Genomic DNA, 16,931 nt, shown 5'->3' on the forward strand with positions numbered 1-16,931 from the left:
CCCTATCTACTGGTTGTGTCCCTGATTATTTTAAAACGGCTTGCGTGAACCCACTTTTAAAGAAACCTGGTTTAGATCCCTCCCTCCCACATAATTTTAGACCAATTTCAAAACTGACTTTTATTGCAAAGATTCTAGAAAGAATTGTGTCCAAACAGCTGCTCACTGTACTGGAAAATAACAAATTATTTGAAAAGTTTCAATCTGGTTTCAGGAAGTACCACAGCACTGAGACTGCCCTGCTTAAAGTCACCAATGACCTTTTAATGTCTGCTGATGAAGGCATGTGCTCAGTCCTGGTACTCCTGGACCTTAGTGCTGCTTTTGACACCACTGATCACAACATCATGTTAGACAGACTGAGGCACTGGGTGGGGATCTCTGGTACTGCCCTAGAATGGTTTTCATCCTACCTGTCAAATAGGAAGTTTTGCGTGTCTGTAAACAACCATGTCTCTTCGTTCTGTCCAGTTAAATATGGTGTGCCTCAGGGGTCGGTCTTAGGACCCATTCTGTTTTCCTTGGACATATTATCCATAAACATGGCATTTCTTTTCATATTTATGCTGATGACACACAAATGTACTTGCCCGTCAGATCCACAGACCTTGGAATGCTGAGTTCACTTAAAAACTGCCTTTGTGAAGTTAAAAAATGGATGTCAAATAATTTCCTCCAGCTGAACTCAGACAAAACAGAAATCCTGGTCATCGGGTCTCAGCAGATGGCAAATCAAATACTGCCAGAGATACTGCCTTGAGATCCTCGGGCAGAGGTCTGTTGTCTGTTCCAGAGTCTCGACTGAAAACTAAAGGGGACAGAGCGTTTGCTGTCAGGGCCCCGAGGCTCTGGAACAGCCAGCCCGAGGAAATCAGGTCGGCTGAGTCAGTGAACTCTTTTCAGTCCCTTCTTAAAACATACTTTTATAGGAGAGCTTTTCCCGATCTTATTTGACTTTATTTCCCTTTTATTTTATTGTATTTTACTAATTTTATATTTATCTTAAACGTGTATTTTAGTCTTTTCAATGTTTTCATGCTTTTATCTTGTATTGTTTTTGTATTATTGTCTTTTGGGTATTATTGTCTTTACACTTGTTAAAGCACTTTGTAACTTGTTTTTGAAAAGTGCTCTACAAATAAGGATTATTATTATTATTAACATGTTATTATGCAAAATTAGCGTTTAACTTTTATTATAGTAACTAAATGTTCCTCTACAGCAGGCGTAATGTAATTATTTAAATTAGTTCATTGTGTTGTTGTTAGTTGTAGCCTACAGTTTACCAATTAACTTTAAAATGTAGACTATTTGACTGTTTTGATCTGTAATGAAATTCAGCAATGTAAAATTAATAAACGCCATAACTGCACACTGCTGCTGTCATCACTCGTTTAAAATGCTCCCACACAGCTGAGCTGCAGTTTATTCCATGTTGATTCTGAGAGACAAACATGAGGAATATAGAAGATATAGAAGAGTAAATGGAGGCTGTTCCACTGTCCACTCATTTCCTGACTAATATGAAATGTAATTACTTTTTCTCTCTGGATGTTTTTATTGTTTTTAGATGTGGTACGAGTGAAACCTGGAGATGATGTCATTCTGCCATGTCAGGCTGGTGAAGCCTCCATCAGAGGTGTAGAGTGGACCAGACCTGACCTGGAGCCAGACTACGTCCTCTTCTACAGAGATGGACACTCAGATGAAACCCACCAGCATCCATCCTTTAAGGACCGGGTGCAGCTGGTGGACAGAGAGCTGAAGGACGGAAACGTGTCTTTACTTCTGAAGAACGTGAGCAGCAACGACGCTGGAACATACGAGTGCGAGTTGCAACAGGATGTTCAAGACTTAAGAGAGCCATTATTAAGACTGAGCCAATCAGAATCATCCAGCTGGAGGTTTCAGGTGAGTTTGTGGAGGTCAGTGTGTCTGTGTGCCATGTTGTAGCTGCAGTTTATTCCACTTTGATTCTGAGAGTCAAACATGAGGAATATAGAAGATATAGAAGAGTAAATGGAGGCTGTTCCTCTGTTCACTCATTTCCTGACTAATATGCACTTTGATCTTCAGGGTCCAACAGCGGAGACTTTACTATTCTTTACTACGGACTGGGAGCAGCTTTTGTTCTGGTTTGTTTAGCTGCTGCTGTTGGTTGGAAATGTAAAAGACATGGACCAGAGACCATCAGAGACCCTTCCCGCCTGTTTGATTACTTTTCCATCCATCGTCAAACTAAAAAGACTGGACCTGTAGTCAAAGCATCTGATATAATGGAGTCTGTCTCAGGCCCCATCTACACTACAAATACACAGTTTTAAAACGAATACTAGCGTTTTAGCTGCGTATCAGATTTGATCTCCGTCTACATTAAAACGAGTGAAAACGCACATCTAGTGGCCGTTCACGCACATCAGGCATGCGCGTGCCGTTAAACATGAAGCAGACGGTCCATTCCACAGTTACAAAAGTTTTGGCAATAGAATAAAGGAATGCAGATGAAGCATCAGACCAGATATTTTTGCATGGCTCAATAACGAGCTGGGAGTGAATGTCACACGGGACTGTGCCCACTGAGCAAGCGACGTCTGTGGACATACAAAACAGGTTGATATCACGTCCGTCCATACAGGCCATAATCTGAACGTCCATTGACAGCCAGAATTAGTCGATTAATGACAATGAGAAATGATGTCCAATCTGGCCATAATCTAAACGTCCACTGACAGCCAGAACTAGTTGAGAAAAGACGTTCATACTGACTATAATCTGGACGTCCGGTGACATCCAGAGACAGTCATAAATGACGTGAATAAAGATGTCCAATTGGCCATAATCTAAACGTCCACTGACAGCCAGAACTAGTTGAGAAAAGACGTTGATACTGGCTATAACAGTTAACAGTTAACATCCAGATTTTGTCAATAAATGACAGAAAATATGTTTAGGCCACAAGAATGTCCACAAATCAAAAAAAGATGTTCACAATGCGGATATAGCCAGAAATGACAGAAAAAAAAGAAAAAGAAAAAAGAGACAGCATGGCTAAAGGCTATTTTTTTAATTATTATTTAAATGATTGTAAGAAAACTACAACAAAACACAAAAACATTAACAACCATCATCACAACATTACCACATTAGAGTCCCTCAGTCCAGACTAATTTAAGTCTTTCAATCCAGATTAAGTGCAAGTCTTACACAGCCACTGTTCTTATAGCTTTTCAGTTTTTAGATAACTCAATAGACTCATTTTCATTTAATGTTTAAATCTTATTGCATTTAAAAAATTTACATTTGTGAACGTGAAATTTAAATAACAGAAAAAGCAAGGTTTATAAAATAAATATCACTTATTCACATGAAAACTAAAATTATTTCTATATGTAAATCCAAAGTTAGGATTCACATAACATTTGATAAAATCACAAATGTCACACCAAAATGTCACTGTGAAAGAGCAGTTCCAAAATAAGTCTCATGTTTTTCTGAACAGAAAGAGTATGTCATTCTTAAGTCTTTTGAGAGAGCACTTAGTAAAACCTATGAATTAACTTAAATTCTCTAATTTTGTTGGTAGCCTAATGTCCAAGCTTTTTTTCCACGGAATGATCAGTTCAGACTCAATTAAATGGATCAATTGACAGACTCCTCCCAAAACAAGACTATAAATTTCTTATTGTTTTTTAATTTAGATGAAGAATGCCACTGAGCAACAAAGAGATGAAAAAGGTTGCTATATGGCTATTGGGGACAAAGGCAGATGGTGACACTTCTTCCAGTCCATATGGAATATCGAAAGTTTTAGATAAAATTATATTTATTCTAGAAAAAATTTATTAATTATCTTTTTTTTCTGTCTGTTTGAGGGTGATGGGTAGGCTATTTCATAAATGGGCCTTTGAAGGCCATGGTTCCAAAATATCATGTTCCAAGCTGACCAACTTGACCTCAGCAAATGTGTAAATAAAATCAATTTCACCCATATACTCTATTTGTCCAATTTTTTATAGACTATATTTTGTTGTTATTTGTTATTTATTTATTATGTGTATGCTGTTTAGTAAAATTATATTAAAAAGTAATATATGCATATTTTTCAGATAATAGTGTTTTTTTTTTCTCTCGGTTTTTTTTTTTCTGGTGAAAAAGGCGGTTATTAGGTACTCTTTCCGGATTCAAGTAGATTGTGATATACCTCCCCTGTAGAAACACAGTTCTACCTTAGTGTTAATAAATAACAGGGACGGTCAACTTTTTTTAACTTTTATAACATGATACTGAGATTTTTTATATTGATCAAATATGCTCGGAATACAGAGTTTCCAGTTCTGTGGCGGACGGATATGTGACTGCAGTCCGGTCCGCGCAGCAGTCTCCGGCTCTCCGCAGTCCGCACCTTAACTGTCTGAAGGCTGTCTTCGTCTCGTGTCGCTGTCTCGCACTTGACTATCAAGGACTTGTAAGTATGTTGTAATATTGGTAATAATATAGTGAGTGATTCCCGAAATGTTATCATAAATTTTTTTTCGATAGTCGCAGTTGCTCCAGTCAAGTCATCAATCAAATGTGTTTTCCTCTAAATGGACGTGCTAGCTAATCAACTACTTAAGCTAGCTTAGTTTGCGCCAATCAGCCTCAAACCGGACTTTCTATGGCAAGCCGTTTTAACACTAATTTAAACCGACTAAGTTAGTATTTTAATACTAACGTTACTTATTTTTTAGATACTATTCCATTAATTACTAGTACTTATTCATTAGCAACTATATGCTTATTCTTTAGCTAACTTACTAGTCAGAACACAGTTCAATTAAAAATGTAAAATAAATAATCTTGCTAGTAATATTTGGAATAAGTTACTAGTATCTAATATAAAGGTACTAGTATTGAATAAGTACTAGTAGTAGCAAGTTAATAAGTACTAGTATCTAATTAATTGATAGTACTAGAAATAAGTAGTATCTTTTGAACAAGTACTAGTATCTATTGAATAAGTGTCTAAGGAATAAGTACTAGTATCTATGAATAAGTACTAGGCTAATAAGTAAGGAATAACTAGTATCTATTGAATAAGTACTAGGCTATTGAATAAGTGTCTAAGGAATAAGTACTAGTATCTATTGAATAAGTACTAGGCTAGTGTCTAATGAATAAGTAGAGTCTATTGAATAAGTAATGAACGACTACTAGAGTCTATTGAATTAGTAATGAATAAGTACTAGAGTCTATTGAATAAGTACTAGAGTCTAATGAATAAGTACTAGAGTCTAATGAATAAGTACTAGTATCTATTGAATAAGTACCAGTGTCTAATGAATAATTACTACTATCTAATAATAAGTACTAGTATCTATTGAATAAGTACCAGTGTCTGATGAATAATTACTTGTGTCTAATGAATAAGTACTAGTGTCTAATGAATAAGTACTAGTGCCTAATGAATAATTACTACTATCTAATAATAAGTACTAGTATCTAGTGAAATGAGACCCATGCTAATTAATTCACCCCTTTCCTCTCTCTTTTATGTTCTGTGGCCAGGATCTCTCATTCATCAGTGCAGCTACCAAGAATAGTGAGTATTTGTCCTCTACCTCCTTTGTCTCAGTGTTATTTCAACACAATTGGTCTCCAAAGTCAGATATATAATGTGTGTGTGTATATATATATATATATAATTAGAGGTGTAACGGTTCACAAAATGCACGGTACAGTTCAATACGATACACTTATGTAACGATTCGGTTCGTTTTCGAAACAGCAAAAAGAAATAAATGGCAGATAAATTTCCTTGATTTTATTTTTTTTCTATTCATTTTTTTTTTTAATTAAAACTAACATCATAAAGTATCAGGCGTGAGTTCCGCTTACATTAGGTTTTTCATTTGGTGTTGGGCAATGGTGTGTAGGGCTGGGCGATATGGTATATCGACAATGTCTCGCAAGTACCGCGATGTCGATTATAACAGTCTGTTACAGACGATAATTGCCAATGTCAAAAAATGACATATTTCACATAGCCCTATAGTTATAGCCTACACGTATTCACATGCAATAACATGAATGAAATATTTTTTATAGACTAGTTAACAGTGTTGGGGAAGCTACTCTGAAACTGTAGTTTGACCAGCTACAAGCTACTCGTAAGTTAAAGTAGTTAAACTACAGTCAAGCTACCCTTTTGGAAAAGTAGTTAGCTACACTACAAGTTACTATCAAAAAGTAGCTAGCTACATTGAAACTACTTTTGATTTTTTGAACAACGTATATATATTATAAATAACTGAATAAGTGTCTGAGGAATGTTTTAAGTAAAATATTTAGAGTTTAAAACAATGCAATACAATTATGATTTCAAAGAGTATTGTGTTATTACACACAACACTCAAATATCTCAGACTGTATGTCAAAAGTGCAAAATTGCAACAAATAGCCTACAACATTGCAAGAACAAAATATACATTCAACATAAATTGCATCTAGAACATTTTCTCAAAAATACCGATTGAATTTGGACAAATAAGGCCATGGGTAATTAACGTTAGTTGTTTGTCCATCCTCCAAACTGCCGTCACGTCTTGCTCCATCATGGATAATCATAATATGGGTGCGTCAACCCACTTCTGTACGTCAGTGAACCGTTAGCCGCAAGATGCATGATTAAACAACAGGTGGCGGTAATTGCAAAAAAAATTTTTGTAATCTAACAAGAAGAAGAATATCCTTGCATCGCGGTGATCGTGCTGATTCGCGCAGGCTTGACAAACACAATGTAGCTTTTGCTCACACTACACCGCTACTTGATGCAAAAAGTAGTTAGCTACTGGAAAAGCTACACTGTTTAAAAAGCAACTGAGCTACTGCCAAGCTACTGAAAAATGTAGATAAGTTAGTAGTGTCGCTACTTGTAGTTAACTACTCCCCAACACTGCTAGTTAGTAGGACTAGGAATAGAAAATTGATTCTTCTTGATGGCATTCTTTAAGCGCAAGACATGAGAGAACGCGTCTGCATGCGCGCTGTTTTATGTGCTGTGCACTTTCACAAAGCGTGACTCTCATATATTGCACAGACAAAATATTTTTAATATTACTGGGTTTTGTTATGACACTTTTAATTTTGTGATGTTTTGTGATCTTTGTAATGGTTACAGATGGCTTATTTAAGAATGTGGAGAAAACGTAAAGCAGACATCAATGAACTTCTCCAGTCTGACGATAACAACGCGGTGACAATTGACAACGCAGTGACGACAAATGACAGAGAGGAAACAATCAATGATGATGGTGGAAGCAATGCTGATGAACACAGCACCAGTGTTACCACTGATGGTACAGACTTTGACACAGACACCGGAATGTGTGACTCTGATGTGGAGATTTTGAATCCCGAACCAGAGGTCGAAGTTAGAAACCTAGGCGATGACTTGCAAGAGTGGAGTACAAGACACCAAATTACTAATAGGTCCCTAAATTAATTATTGCAGATTCTAAGGGATCATGGACATGTACTCCCCAAAGATGCACGCACATTACTAGCCACTCCTCAAGTCATTGACAGCCATTCAAAATGCAATGGACAGTATATATACTATGGCTTGGAGGGGGGCATTTCCCGTGTACTGTGTCAAAATGATGCTTTCAGACGTCAACACAGTACGGTCAGTTTGGATGTCAACATTGATGGACTACCAATCTTTAAAAGTAGTAAAGTCCAGTTCTGGCCAATACTTGTGACATTTAGCAATTTCAATCCATTTATTGTGGCATTATATTGCGGGGAACGCAAGCCTGAGCCCCTTGATGAGTATCTCCATGACTTTTTGGAGGAGTTCAATAATCTCCAACAGAATGGCCTGGTGTTTTGTGAGAAAAAGTATGCCATAAATATTCGTACCTTTATCTGTGATGCACCGGCAAGAGCATATTTAAAATGCATTAAAGGTCATACTGCATATGACAGTTGTGAGAGGTGCCAAGTGAAAGGCCAGTATGTCGAAAGAAGAGTTGTCTTTAATCAGCTGACATCCACCTTGCGCACAGATGAAGCATTTAGTCAGATAGAGTATTCCCGCCATCAAAATGGGTCTAGCCCTTTAATATCTGCCGGGATACCCTGTGTCAGTGCCTTTGTTTTAGACTATATGCATACGATTTGCTTGGGTGTTGTTAGGCGGCTGTTGGTGTATCTGACTAGAGGCCCAAAACTGTGTAGGCTCTCTGTGAGACAGAAAATTGAAATCTCACAAAAACTGAACGGGCTACAAGGCCAGATGCCCAGCGAGTTTGCGCGACAGCCCCGTGGCCTTCAGGAGTTGGACAGGTGGAAAGCCACAGAGTTCCGTCAGTTTCTTCTTTACACGGGACCCATAGTTCTCAAAAATACTGTCTCCTCACAGCTGTATGCTCATTTTGTGACATTGACCGTGGCAGTATCCATCATGTTGGACTCAGATGACAGGACAAGAGCTGCCTATTTGGATTTTTCTACTGAACTGATGAGGCACTTTGTCTCTAGCTGCCCTGCACTCTATGGAAAAACATTTTCTGTGTACAATGTGCATGCCCTGTTACACATCCATGAAGATGTCTCTCGTTTCAGGTGCTCTTTAAATGACATTTGTTGCTTTCCATATGAGAATTATTTGCAGCAGATCAAAAGATTGGTCAGGACTGGCCAAAATCCATTAGCGCAGGTGTCCAAACGCCTGGTCGAAATCGAACATGCCCAGGGAAATTCCAGTGCAGGGCCAAAAGCTAAGCCCCAAATGTACATTTCAACAAAAAGGAGAGACAGCTGCTTCCTTCTGGACGATGACAGGTTTGCTTTTGTTCAAGAGAGGAGGGGAGATGGGACGGTTGTTTGCGATGTGATAAAACAGAGACACACTGCCGCACTGTTTGACAAACCATGTTCGTCAAAGCTCTTGAACATTGCTTACATAGGGAATGGACATAGATTTCAAAGAAAAGAAGTCAAGGAAACAGACCTCGGACGAAAAGTAGCCTGTCTATCTTTCAACAATGGCTCTGTCATGATTCCTCTGCGGCATGGCATTGAACGTTCATGTTGAAGATTGGCAAGTCATAAAATGCATTGAGTATATACTGGGTATGTATATATATGAAATGTGTATTTCTCAACTCAATCTAGAAACAAGCAACAACTAAATGCACTGTGTTTTCAAATTGAAATAATTTTTATTTATTTTTTAAAATATTGACATCTTTACATTACTGTAGGCTTGTTATTTGTCTTAATAGTACAACAGTAAAAAATAAATGTCATATTTACCTGTGCCCCTACTGTCTTAAGGCTGGACAGATACCAAAACTGAATTCAGTTAACAAACAGTCTGCACTGCATAAATTATAAATGAAATATAGACTAATCCTTATTAAAGCTACAAAAGTTTTTTAGTCAAGAGCAGTCAGTAATTTTCTCTGTTTTCTTTGTACTTTGTTTCATAGTCTTTCTTGACATCGCGATTGTGATATATGTGATATATTTATATATATATATATATATATATATATATATCTAACATTCATTTATTTATTATATTATTTTTTGTTGCAGGTTATGCTTTTCGTCAGAGCTGTGTGGAATGAAAATGGGAAGGAGATGGAGGGGACCATCCCTGATGCCTGGGTGAACGTTGCTGAAAAAACCCTTCGATGGCCAAAGACGAGGGCAAAATATTGTTTCGACAACCATGTGGCTCCGAAGGAGGATTGGGAAACTTTCCCATTGGTGAAAGTGAAATTTACCTCAGGTAACCTCTTATATTTTGATGCAATTCTGAGAAGTTATGTGATTATATAAGCTTTGATGACATGCATGCTGTCTTTGTAGAAAGTCTCCGTGAGTGTGAAGAACATGATCACACCAGCCATGCTGAACAATTAGAAGATGAAGATGAAGACGGAGAGGTTGTAGTGCAAAAGAGAAAGAAAAAAACTAAAACTTTTGAAGATTTTGTTGAAGGTATGTCCCCATCATTGATTGAATAGTGAAAACATGCAAACTCATGTTACAATTGACCCTTCGCAGGGAGCTTGATTGACAGGTGATCTGACCAATCATACTTCGCCATCTGCCTTTTTCTCCGACAAAGCAGTCAGGAGAGATAGTAGATTAACATGGGATGATTTGAACTTGAGAAACGGAGTGTACTGACGCCTTTCCGCGGTTAAAACAACATTCCTTCTGATGTTCATTCATTTTTATGCGAGAATGGAGAGATGATCGATTCACGAGCAGCTTTAATTGATGCTCTACAGCAGGGGTGTCAAACTCAGTTCCTGGAGGGCCACAGCCCGGCAGAGTTTAGCTTCAACCCTAATTAAACACACCTGATCTGCTAATCAAGTCCTTCAGGCTTATTTGAAAACTGCCTGTGTTTGTGTGTTGAAGCAGTGTTAGAACTAAACTCTGTAGGGCTATGGCCCTCAAGGAACCGAGTTTGACACCCCTGCTCTACAGCGATCTGTCACGACACATTAAAGAGCCACAAAATGATAATTATTGTTTACATTTATTTAAAAAATGACCAAATTTGTAAAGTGAGACTTTGTTTAATATGTTTAATATCAAAAGTAACCTGGTCTGTCCTGTCTGTCAGCGTGTTGTCAGTCTCCTCTCTGCTCTGCGATGTGTTTTTAACTGTGTGAGAACATGAGAGCGGCATAGCTTGTTGGTACATGGCGACAGTAACTAAGGGGGCGGGTCTTTTGGAACAGTCAACTGTAATGTGTTTTAATATTCAAAGGATCAGACCTGTGTGAGGCGTCTGCTGAGGGGGAGGATAAAGAGGAGTGGAAAGGAGGTACAGAAATGTTGTGGCATTAATTTAATGTGCATTGAAAGGTTGCCTGTGCTTAATAACAAAATTAAGTTAAAATTAACTGTAGCTTAATTTGTTTTATACCCCTTATTTACTGATAAGATGCCAGTCCTATAATTCCAGTCTTTCCCACCCCACCAATCAAAATTTCAAAAAATGGTGAGTTGTTGCTTAGATGACCATGCACATTTTAACCAGGTTCAAATTTTAAGTTATTTGTGATTGTATTAAACAAAGTCTGTCTTTGTTGTCAGTGGGCCGTGACAGATCAAATAGTGGTGAGTAGAGCTGTCAATCTTCCAATTTAATACCATTCAAATTTCATTTTTCTTTTAATATTCAAATATTTATTGCTCAAATGCAGCCTGTATTTCACTATTATGCATTGTTAACGCAGTAATGATACAATATCTAACAAGTGTATTGAAGCGGCTCTCTTGCAAAGGCTGGTGCTCAGTTAGCACAATTTAAGCATGTTCGAAAGCACAGCAGAAAAGATTTGTCATAAACTAACAATAGCGTTAAAAACTAGCAATAGTTGTTATCAAATAGTAACAAAAGAGCAGGAGAGAGTTCGGCAAACAAATGTTCAAAGATTTAATATTTTACAGAATAATTTACATAACCGAAATACAACCATTTATAAGTCATACCATTTAAGTGAGTTAACACCTTGTGTTTCTTGCTGATTGTGATGTTCCTGAGAATACAGCTATTAGGTAATATATGAAGTTGAAGCTAACTGACAGCTGTAGGGCAGCTAACATTAACTTTAGCTGTCTCCATGAAGCTCCCAGCTAAGCTTCTTTAAGTTGCAATGTAGTAAGGAAAAAATAATTAGCTGACTAATGATAACAAGCACTTTGGCTCGGTGAATGACAATTTTAAAGTTAATGTTAAAGCTATTTCCCATCCTTACGAATCCCGCAGCCTGTCACTCCTCCTGTACTAACGTTACTCGGTACATCTAAAGACCTCACATTGCCTTGTGTTTCTCACTCTCGCTAACTTGAATTGTTCATCAAACGTGACATGAGAAAAGCATTTTGTAATTTTAGGATTTAAATAGTACTGTTTTTTTTACTATTCAAATTATATTTGACTTTAAGAATTCGTTCCAACTGCCCTGCTGATGAGTTTACTTTTTATTGTTACAATACCAAATCAGCATGCAGGTAATCACTACTGTGATCACAAGATGTAAGAAATGAATGAAAATATCTAGTTGCAATTTTTTTGACTGATATTGCAATTGTGATATTGGAGGGAATGATAATTTTTGTATCATTACTCTCATTGTAAAATATTTAAAAGATTTTAAGGAGGAAGAGGATCTGTACCAAACAAAGATTTTCCCTTTACACTGTAGGATACGATTTGTAGGCCAGGATGTCTCTGCAGCATCACAATTCGTTCATATTGCCATTTTGATAAAAATGCGATTAATTGTGCAGCCCTACTACTGATCATGACTGACTGACATTTTTGCTCAGGTTCACCCAGGTCTGCGGGCAGCGACAGGTCAACCAGTGGTGAGTTTAACATTTCATTGCTAAATATTGCAGGCAAGTCACTAGGACTATTGATCATGACTGACTGAAGGTTCTGCTCTACGTTGTTTAGGTTCACCCAGGTCTGCGGGCAGCGACAGGTCAACCAGTGGTGAGTTTAACATTTCATTGCTGAATATTGCAGGCAAGTCACTAGGACTATTGATCATGACTGACTGAAGGTTCTGCTCTGCGCTGTTTAGGTTCACCCAGGTCTGCGGGCCGCGACAGGTCAACCAGTGGTGAGTTTAACATTTCATTGTTAGATTATCAATCAGGATGCAGGCAACTAACACTATTGACTATTGGTTTGGGTTGCACAGGTTCGTCCAGGTCTAGGTCCGTGGGCCGGGACAGTTCAAGTGGTCGTGAGTATTGCCAGTTACATTTGGCTTGTCTTATTGAATATCAGATTAGCATGAGGAATACCATTGCTACTGGACTGACTAATGTTGGTGGTTTGGGTTTCTCAGGTGTACCCAGGTCCCAAGCCGTGGAGAGCAGGTCCTTAGATGGTGAATGTCATTGGTTGTATCACTCAATGAGGCAGATTGCACATATGTTCTAAACATATTGATTGCTTCACACACTTTTTTCTTTCCTGCTTAGGTCTTTCGCATGCAAGGCCCATTTACAATAGGGCTGTGCCAACCACATTCCCCCTGTCAGAAGCGAGTAAGTACAAAAATATTTTCATGTGAAACCCAGACTAATATGTATTATAACATTGCATTCTCTTTGTAACTGTTTGGTAAATCAGACTTCAGGTTTTCATCTTGTTGCTTTGCCATTTATGACATTTGGTCTAGAACCATCTCTTAATAAAATTGTTCTTTAATAAAACTGATTTGTCAAATACATGGTTAAGGTTTCCCTTTGAATAAAGTATTAAAGGTGGGGTAGGTAGAAATTTTCTAAAAATACTTTTTCCCAAATTTGTTTAAACTGTCTATATTTACCAATACATAATTAAAATGTAAGTACTCTGAAAAAAGAAAAAAAAAGTATACAAATCGAGTGTCTGTAGTCCTCTCAGTGCTGCAATAAACACAGCTCATTATTTCATTCACCCCCACCCGCCTGGGATCCTAACAAAGCCACGCCCCCAAAACACAGGAACGCGCGCTGCCGACCACGCTCAGCTAGAGGACGCGTTTACCAGCGCCGCGGAGAGGAGCAGTGCATGACATCATGTCAGAATCACATGTAATTAAATGCCTAACTTTATCATTATTAATATAAACAACTAACATGGCTGGTAGTACTCACTATCAAGCTAGCATATCGATACTGGTAATGGTGAAGTTTAAAATATATTGAGTTTGATTCAGTAACGAGCTAGTAACATAAAAACTAAAAAAAGGTTGCATTGATACACGTTTTCACGTTACCATCAGTTACACTGTGATGAAGATGAATTTCGTGTAAGATTCATAACATATATGGTGTTTTACGTGTAAAAGATTCCACGAAAGCAATGTCTGTTGGCGTGACCCTGGTTGTCAGTTGTCGCCACGGCTGGAAAGCCCCGCCGATATTGACTCGCGTCTGACTTCTTGCTTTATCCAAAGACTTTTGGGTCATAGCCTTTTCAAATACTGTTTTCCTTTTTTTCCCGGTTTTCCTTCGCTGACTGTATATGCAGGTAACTGGGAATTTTGACTGCTCTTGCTCTGCCATAATTGTGATTCTTCCCAGTGCCTCTTCCAATCCTTGAGCAAACGTGTGCGGGCATGTGGGCAGCTCTTACGCAGCAGTGCTGGTAGCCATGGTAGCGAGGCAGAGTAACAGCCGCTGAGCCTATCACTTCTTTCGTCCCGGTTGGAAATAATGAGCTGTGTTTATTACAGCACTGAGAGGACTACAGACACTCGATTTGTATACTTTCTTTTTCAGAGTACTTACATTTTAAGTATGTATTGGTATATATAGACAGTTTAAACAAATTTGGGAAAAAGTTTTATAGAAAATTTCTACCTACCCCACCTTTAAGTAACTAATTGAATAGTCATTCATTTTTCTGGGATTGCTAGAGAGCACTCTTTTACTGAAAGGCTGAAATGCCTTGCTGTTACCAGAGAACCATGATTATAGTGAGTAATCATTTTTTTCTTAATTTCTCATTATTGCCAGAATTCCAGAAAATAGTGGTAACAAAGCTGGTGACTCTCACTGATGAGGTCAAAAAACTCCAGAGGACCTTACCTAACTCTGGGATTGATATAAGCAAGATCGACACCTTGGAAGAGTTCGAGAGGGAGGAGGCTTCTCTTCTGGAGAAAAACAAATTTGAAACCTTGGTAAAATATTTTTCAACCTCTTCCAATAGGGGGTTTATGCGGTGCGCTAAGCGTTCTAACCGACAAACAGGTCTAATCATTTCGGCTTTTCACTTCAGTACACATCTGCAGCGTAGGTGATCTCTTAGGTAACTTAAGTTTAGTTTATTATAATACAATTTTTCTTTCTGATCAAACTTTAGTGTACTTAGAGAGTAGAGTTTTTGTTGTGTGCCAAGCTGCAAGTCAGTCAGGGTGATTCGGGTCCAAAGATTAGGCGTGTTAATTGCGTTATAAGGAGACACACCACTGACTGCAGTCGGCATTTTGTGCCAGAAGATATATGAAACACAGTAATACAGCTCATATTGATACATTTCAATATCGTTCTAGCAAATTCTATCTGAATTTTGTATTTTACCTGCTGACACAATGTGTTGGAAAGTATGTGATATTAGAGTTAAACAAATCATTCAATTATCTCAAGACTAGACATATAATTTTCAAAATTGACAGTTTTTCAAGGCAGCAAACAATTGGACCACACTGGTTGAACTTTTTTCTCTATCCGTACAATGTTCTCAATTTTTTACCCTTGATATATTTGCAGGTTTGTCAGCTGGCAAGAGTCGGGGGGAAAGATGTAAAGGACTGCACGCACAAAGTGATGGACAGGTATTTATTTACACATTAACTTTAACAGACACAGGTCTTTAGACATCTGACCAGAACAGTTTTTCATGTTAGTTCAGCTCTGCTTTGGTTTTCTTGTGTCCCCATTTTTTCATTTGGTGCTTCATTTGGGGGTTTGGTTTAGTTGATGTTTTAAGTAAGGAGCAGGACTGTGTACTTGGGCACAGTGAACGCACAGTAAGGCTGACGATGGTTAATTTATGCAGCCCTTTGTCCATCTCAGCCAATGCTCTATCAAAATCGCTGTTTGTTTTTTTGTCATTTATTTTGAATTCCTGCCGAAAAAAGCCTGCGGTCACCATGCTATGTGTGTGTGTGTGTGTGTGTGTGTGTGTGTGTGTGTGTGTAAGTAATAATTGCATATTAATTTTGTCTTGTATTGGATTTAGGCTCTTCACCAATCAGCTGATGACCTTTTTTAATATGAAGGGGAAGGGCAAAAAGGATAAAATTGGAATTGAAGACAAGAAATTGTTTTCAGCAATAAAAGGTAAGCTTCATATTATGGCAATTTAAAAAAAAAAGTGTGTATAATATGTATGTATGTGTGTGTGTGGAATGTTGAATATCAGGCTTGATGTAACTTGACTTGATTTAATAACTATTTCATTTAATCAAGTACTCAAATTTTCATCTATGTATACTATGTATCTGTGCTGCAAGATAGACCACAACAGTGGCGTTTGTTATTTATTTTTCATGTGCATGTTTTTGCTTTGATTTTAGCTGCTGTCATGAAATGGGACCCAGCTGCTACAGAGGCCCAAATAAAGTCTGCTGCAGCCGATCATTTGAAACATGCTCCCGGGAGAGTCGGGGGTGGTGGCTACAAATAAATATATTGTGGACCTAATAGCAGCCATATTTTGTTAATTGTTTACTGTTTTAACAACATTTTATAGTACTTTATTTATAACTTTACTGTTCTGGCAGTAATACAGTTTTATTGTGTTAATTTATACTTTAATGTTCTGGTTTTAAGTTTGGGTAAAATTAGTAATAAAAATATGTTTTGAGATTTAAATCATTGATTTCTTCAAGTGATCAGTTTGGTTTACAGGAAAATACTAGGCAGTTTATTAAAATTATATTGATAAGATGCAGTTTCATGACACGACAAACATTAAGTAACTGGGTTTTTCTCAGAACTAACTCTGCAACTATTTTGAAGTAAACATTTTTTAAAGTTGGATCCTACCAAATATTCACAGATGGGATTTTCATGTCAGTATGGGTCTTAACAGTCTTTGGCATTTCTACTAAAGAAAACGTGTCTAATATTTATTCTGCCTTTAGATGGCTCCTGTGAGGACGTCTTCTGGATGTCTAACAATTACATCTGTAGCACGTCTTTAATTGACGTCTAAACAACATCCTGAAAAGACGTATAAAAAAACTTTCATTCTGGCTCCTGTGAGGACGTCTTCTGGATGTCTAACAATTACATCTGTAGCACGTCTTTAATTGACGTCTAAACAACATCCTGAAAAGACGTATAAAAAACTTTCATTCTGGCTCCTGTGAGGACGTCTTCTGGATGTCTAACAATTACGTCTG

General features: G+C 37.6%; 1 protein-coding gene across 3 annotated transcripts; it reads left to right on the forward strand.

The window, feature by feature from the left end:
* Positions 1 to 4,281: 4,281 nt before the first annotated feature.
* Positions 4,282 to 16,398, forward strand: LOC119911604. 3 transcript variants are annotated; one of them, XM_038730525.1, is made up of 18 exons: positions 4,282 to 4,465; positions 5,548 to 5,581; positions 7,160 to 7,337; positions 9,586 to 9,781; positions 9,862 to 9,993; positions 10,778 to 10,834; positions 10,955 to 11,011; positions 11,107 to 11,130; positions 12,346 to 12,384; positions 12,476 to 12,514; positions 12,606 to 12,644; positions 12,726 to 12,770; positions 12,876 to 12,917; positions 13,012 to 13,077; positions 14,536 to 14,702; positions 15,292 to 15,356; positions 15,764 to 15,864; positions 16,101 to 16,398. In XM_038730525.1, the coding sequence occupies exons 3-18, from the start codon at positions 7,263 to 7,265 to the stop codon at positions 16,208 to 16,210; spliced, it is 1,254 nt and encodes a 417-aa protein (XP_038586453.1). In that variant the 5' UTR covers positions 4,282 to 4,465; positions 5,548 to 5,581; positions 7,160 to 7,262; the 3' UTR covers positions 16,211 to 16,398. The 3 variants fall into 3 exon arrangements, with proteins under 3 accessions (XP_038586453.1, XP_038586454.1, XP_038586455.1); XM_038730526.1 differs by lacking the exon at positions 7,160 to 7,337 and having other exon boundaries at positions 4,284 to 4,465; XM_038730527.1 differs by lacking the exons at positions 4,282 to 4,465; positions 5,548 to 5,581; positions 7,160 to 7,337 and adding an exon at positions 7,492 to 9,117.
* Positions 16,399 to 16,931: the final 533 nt, after the last annotated feature.

The sequence above is a fragment of the Micropterus salmoides genome, unplaced genomic scaffold, assembly GCF_014851395.1.
Source record: "Micropterus salmoides isolate LMB-PRFRI ecotype aquatic unplaced genomic scaffold, ASM1485139v1 Ms_hic_scaffold_2, whole genome shotgun sequence".
Classification (NCBI taxonomy): domain Eukaryota; kingdom Metazoa; phylum Chordata; class Actinopteri; order Centrarchiformes; family Centrarchidae; genus Micropterus; species Micropterus salmoides.

What these genes read in the sequence shown, in the direction of transcription:
- LOC119911604 (XM_038730525.1), top strand. Translation starts at nt 7,263, where the DNA reads ATGACAGAGAGGAAACAATCAATGATGATGGTGGAAGCAATGCTGATG. An exon ending in CACCAGTGTTACCACTGATG is followed by an intron (nt 7,338 to 9,585) that starts GTACAGACTTTG and finishes TTTTTGTTGCAG; the next exon opens with GTTATGCTTTTCGTCAGAGC. An exon ending in CAGCGACAGGTCAACCAGTG is followed by an intron (nt 12,515 to 12,605) that starts GTGAGTTTAACA and finishes TGCGCTGTTTAG; the next exon opens with GTTCACCCAGGTCTGCGGGC.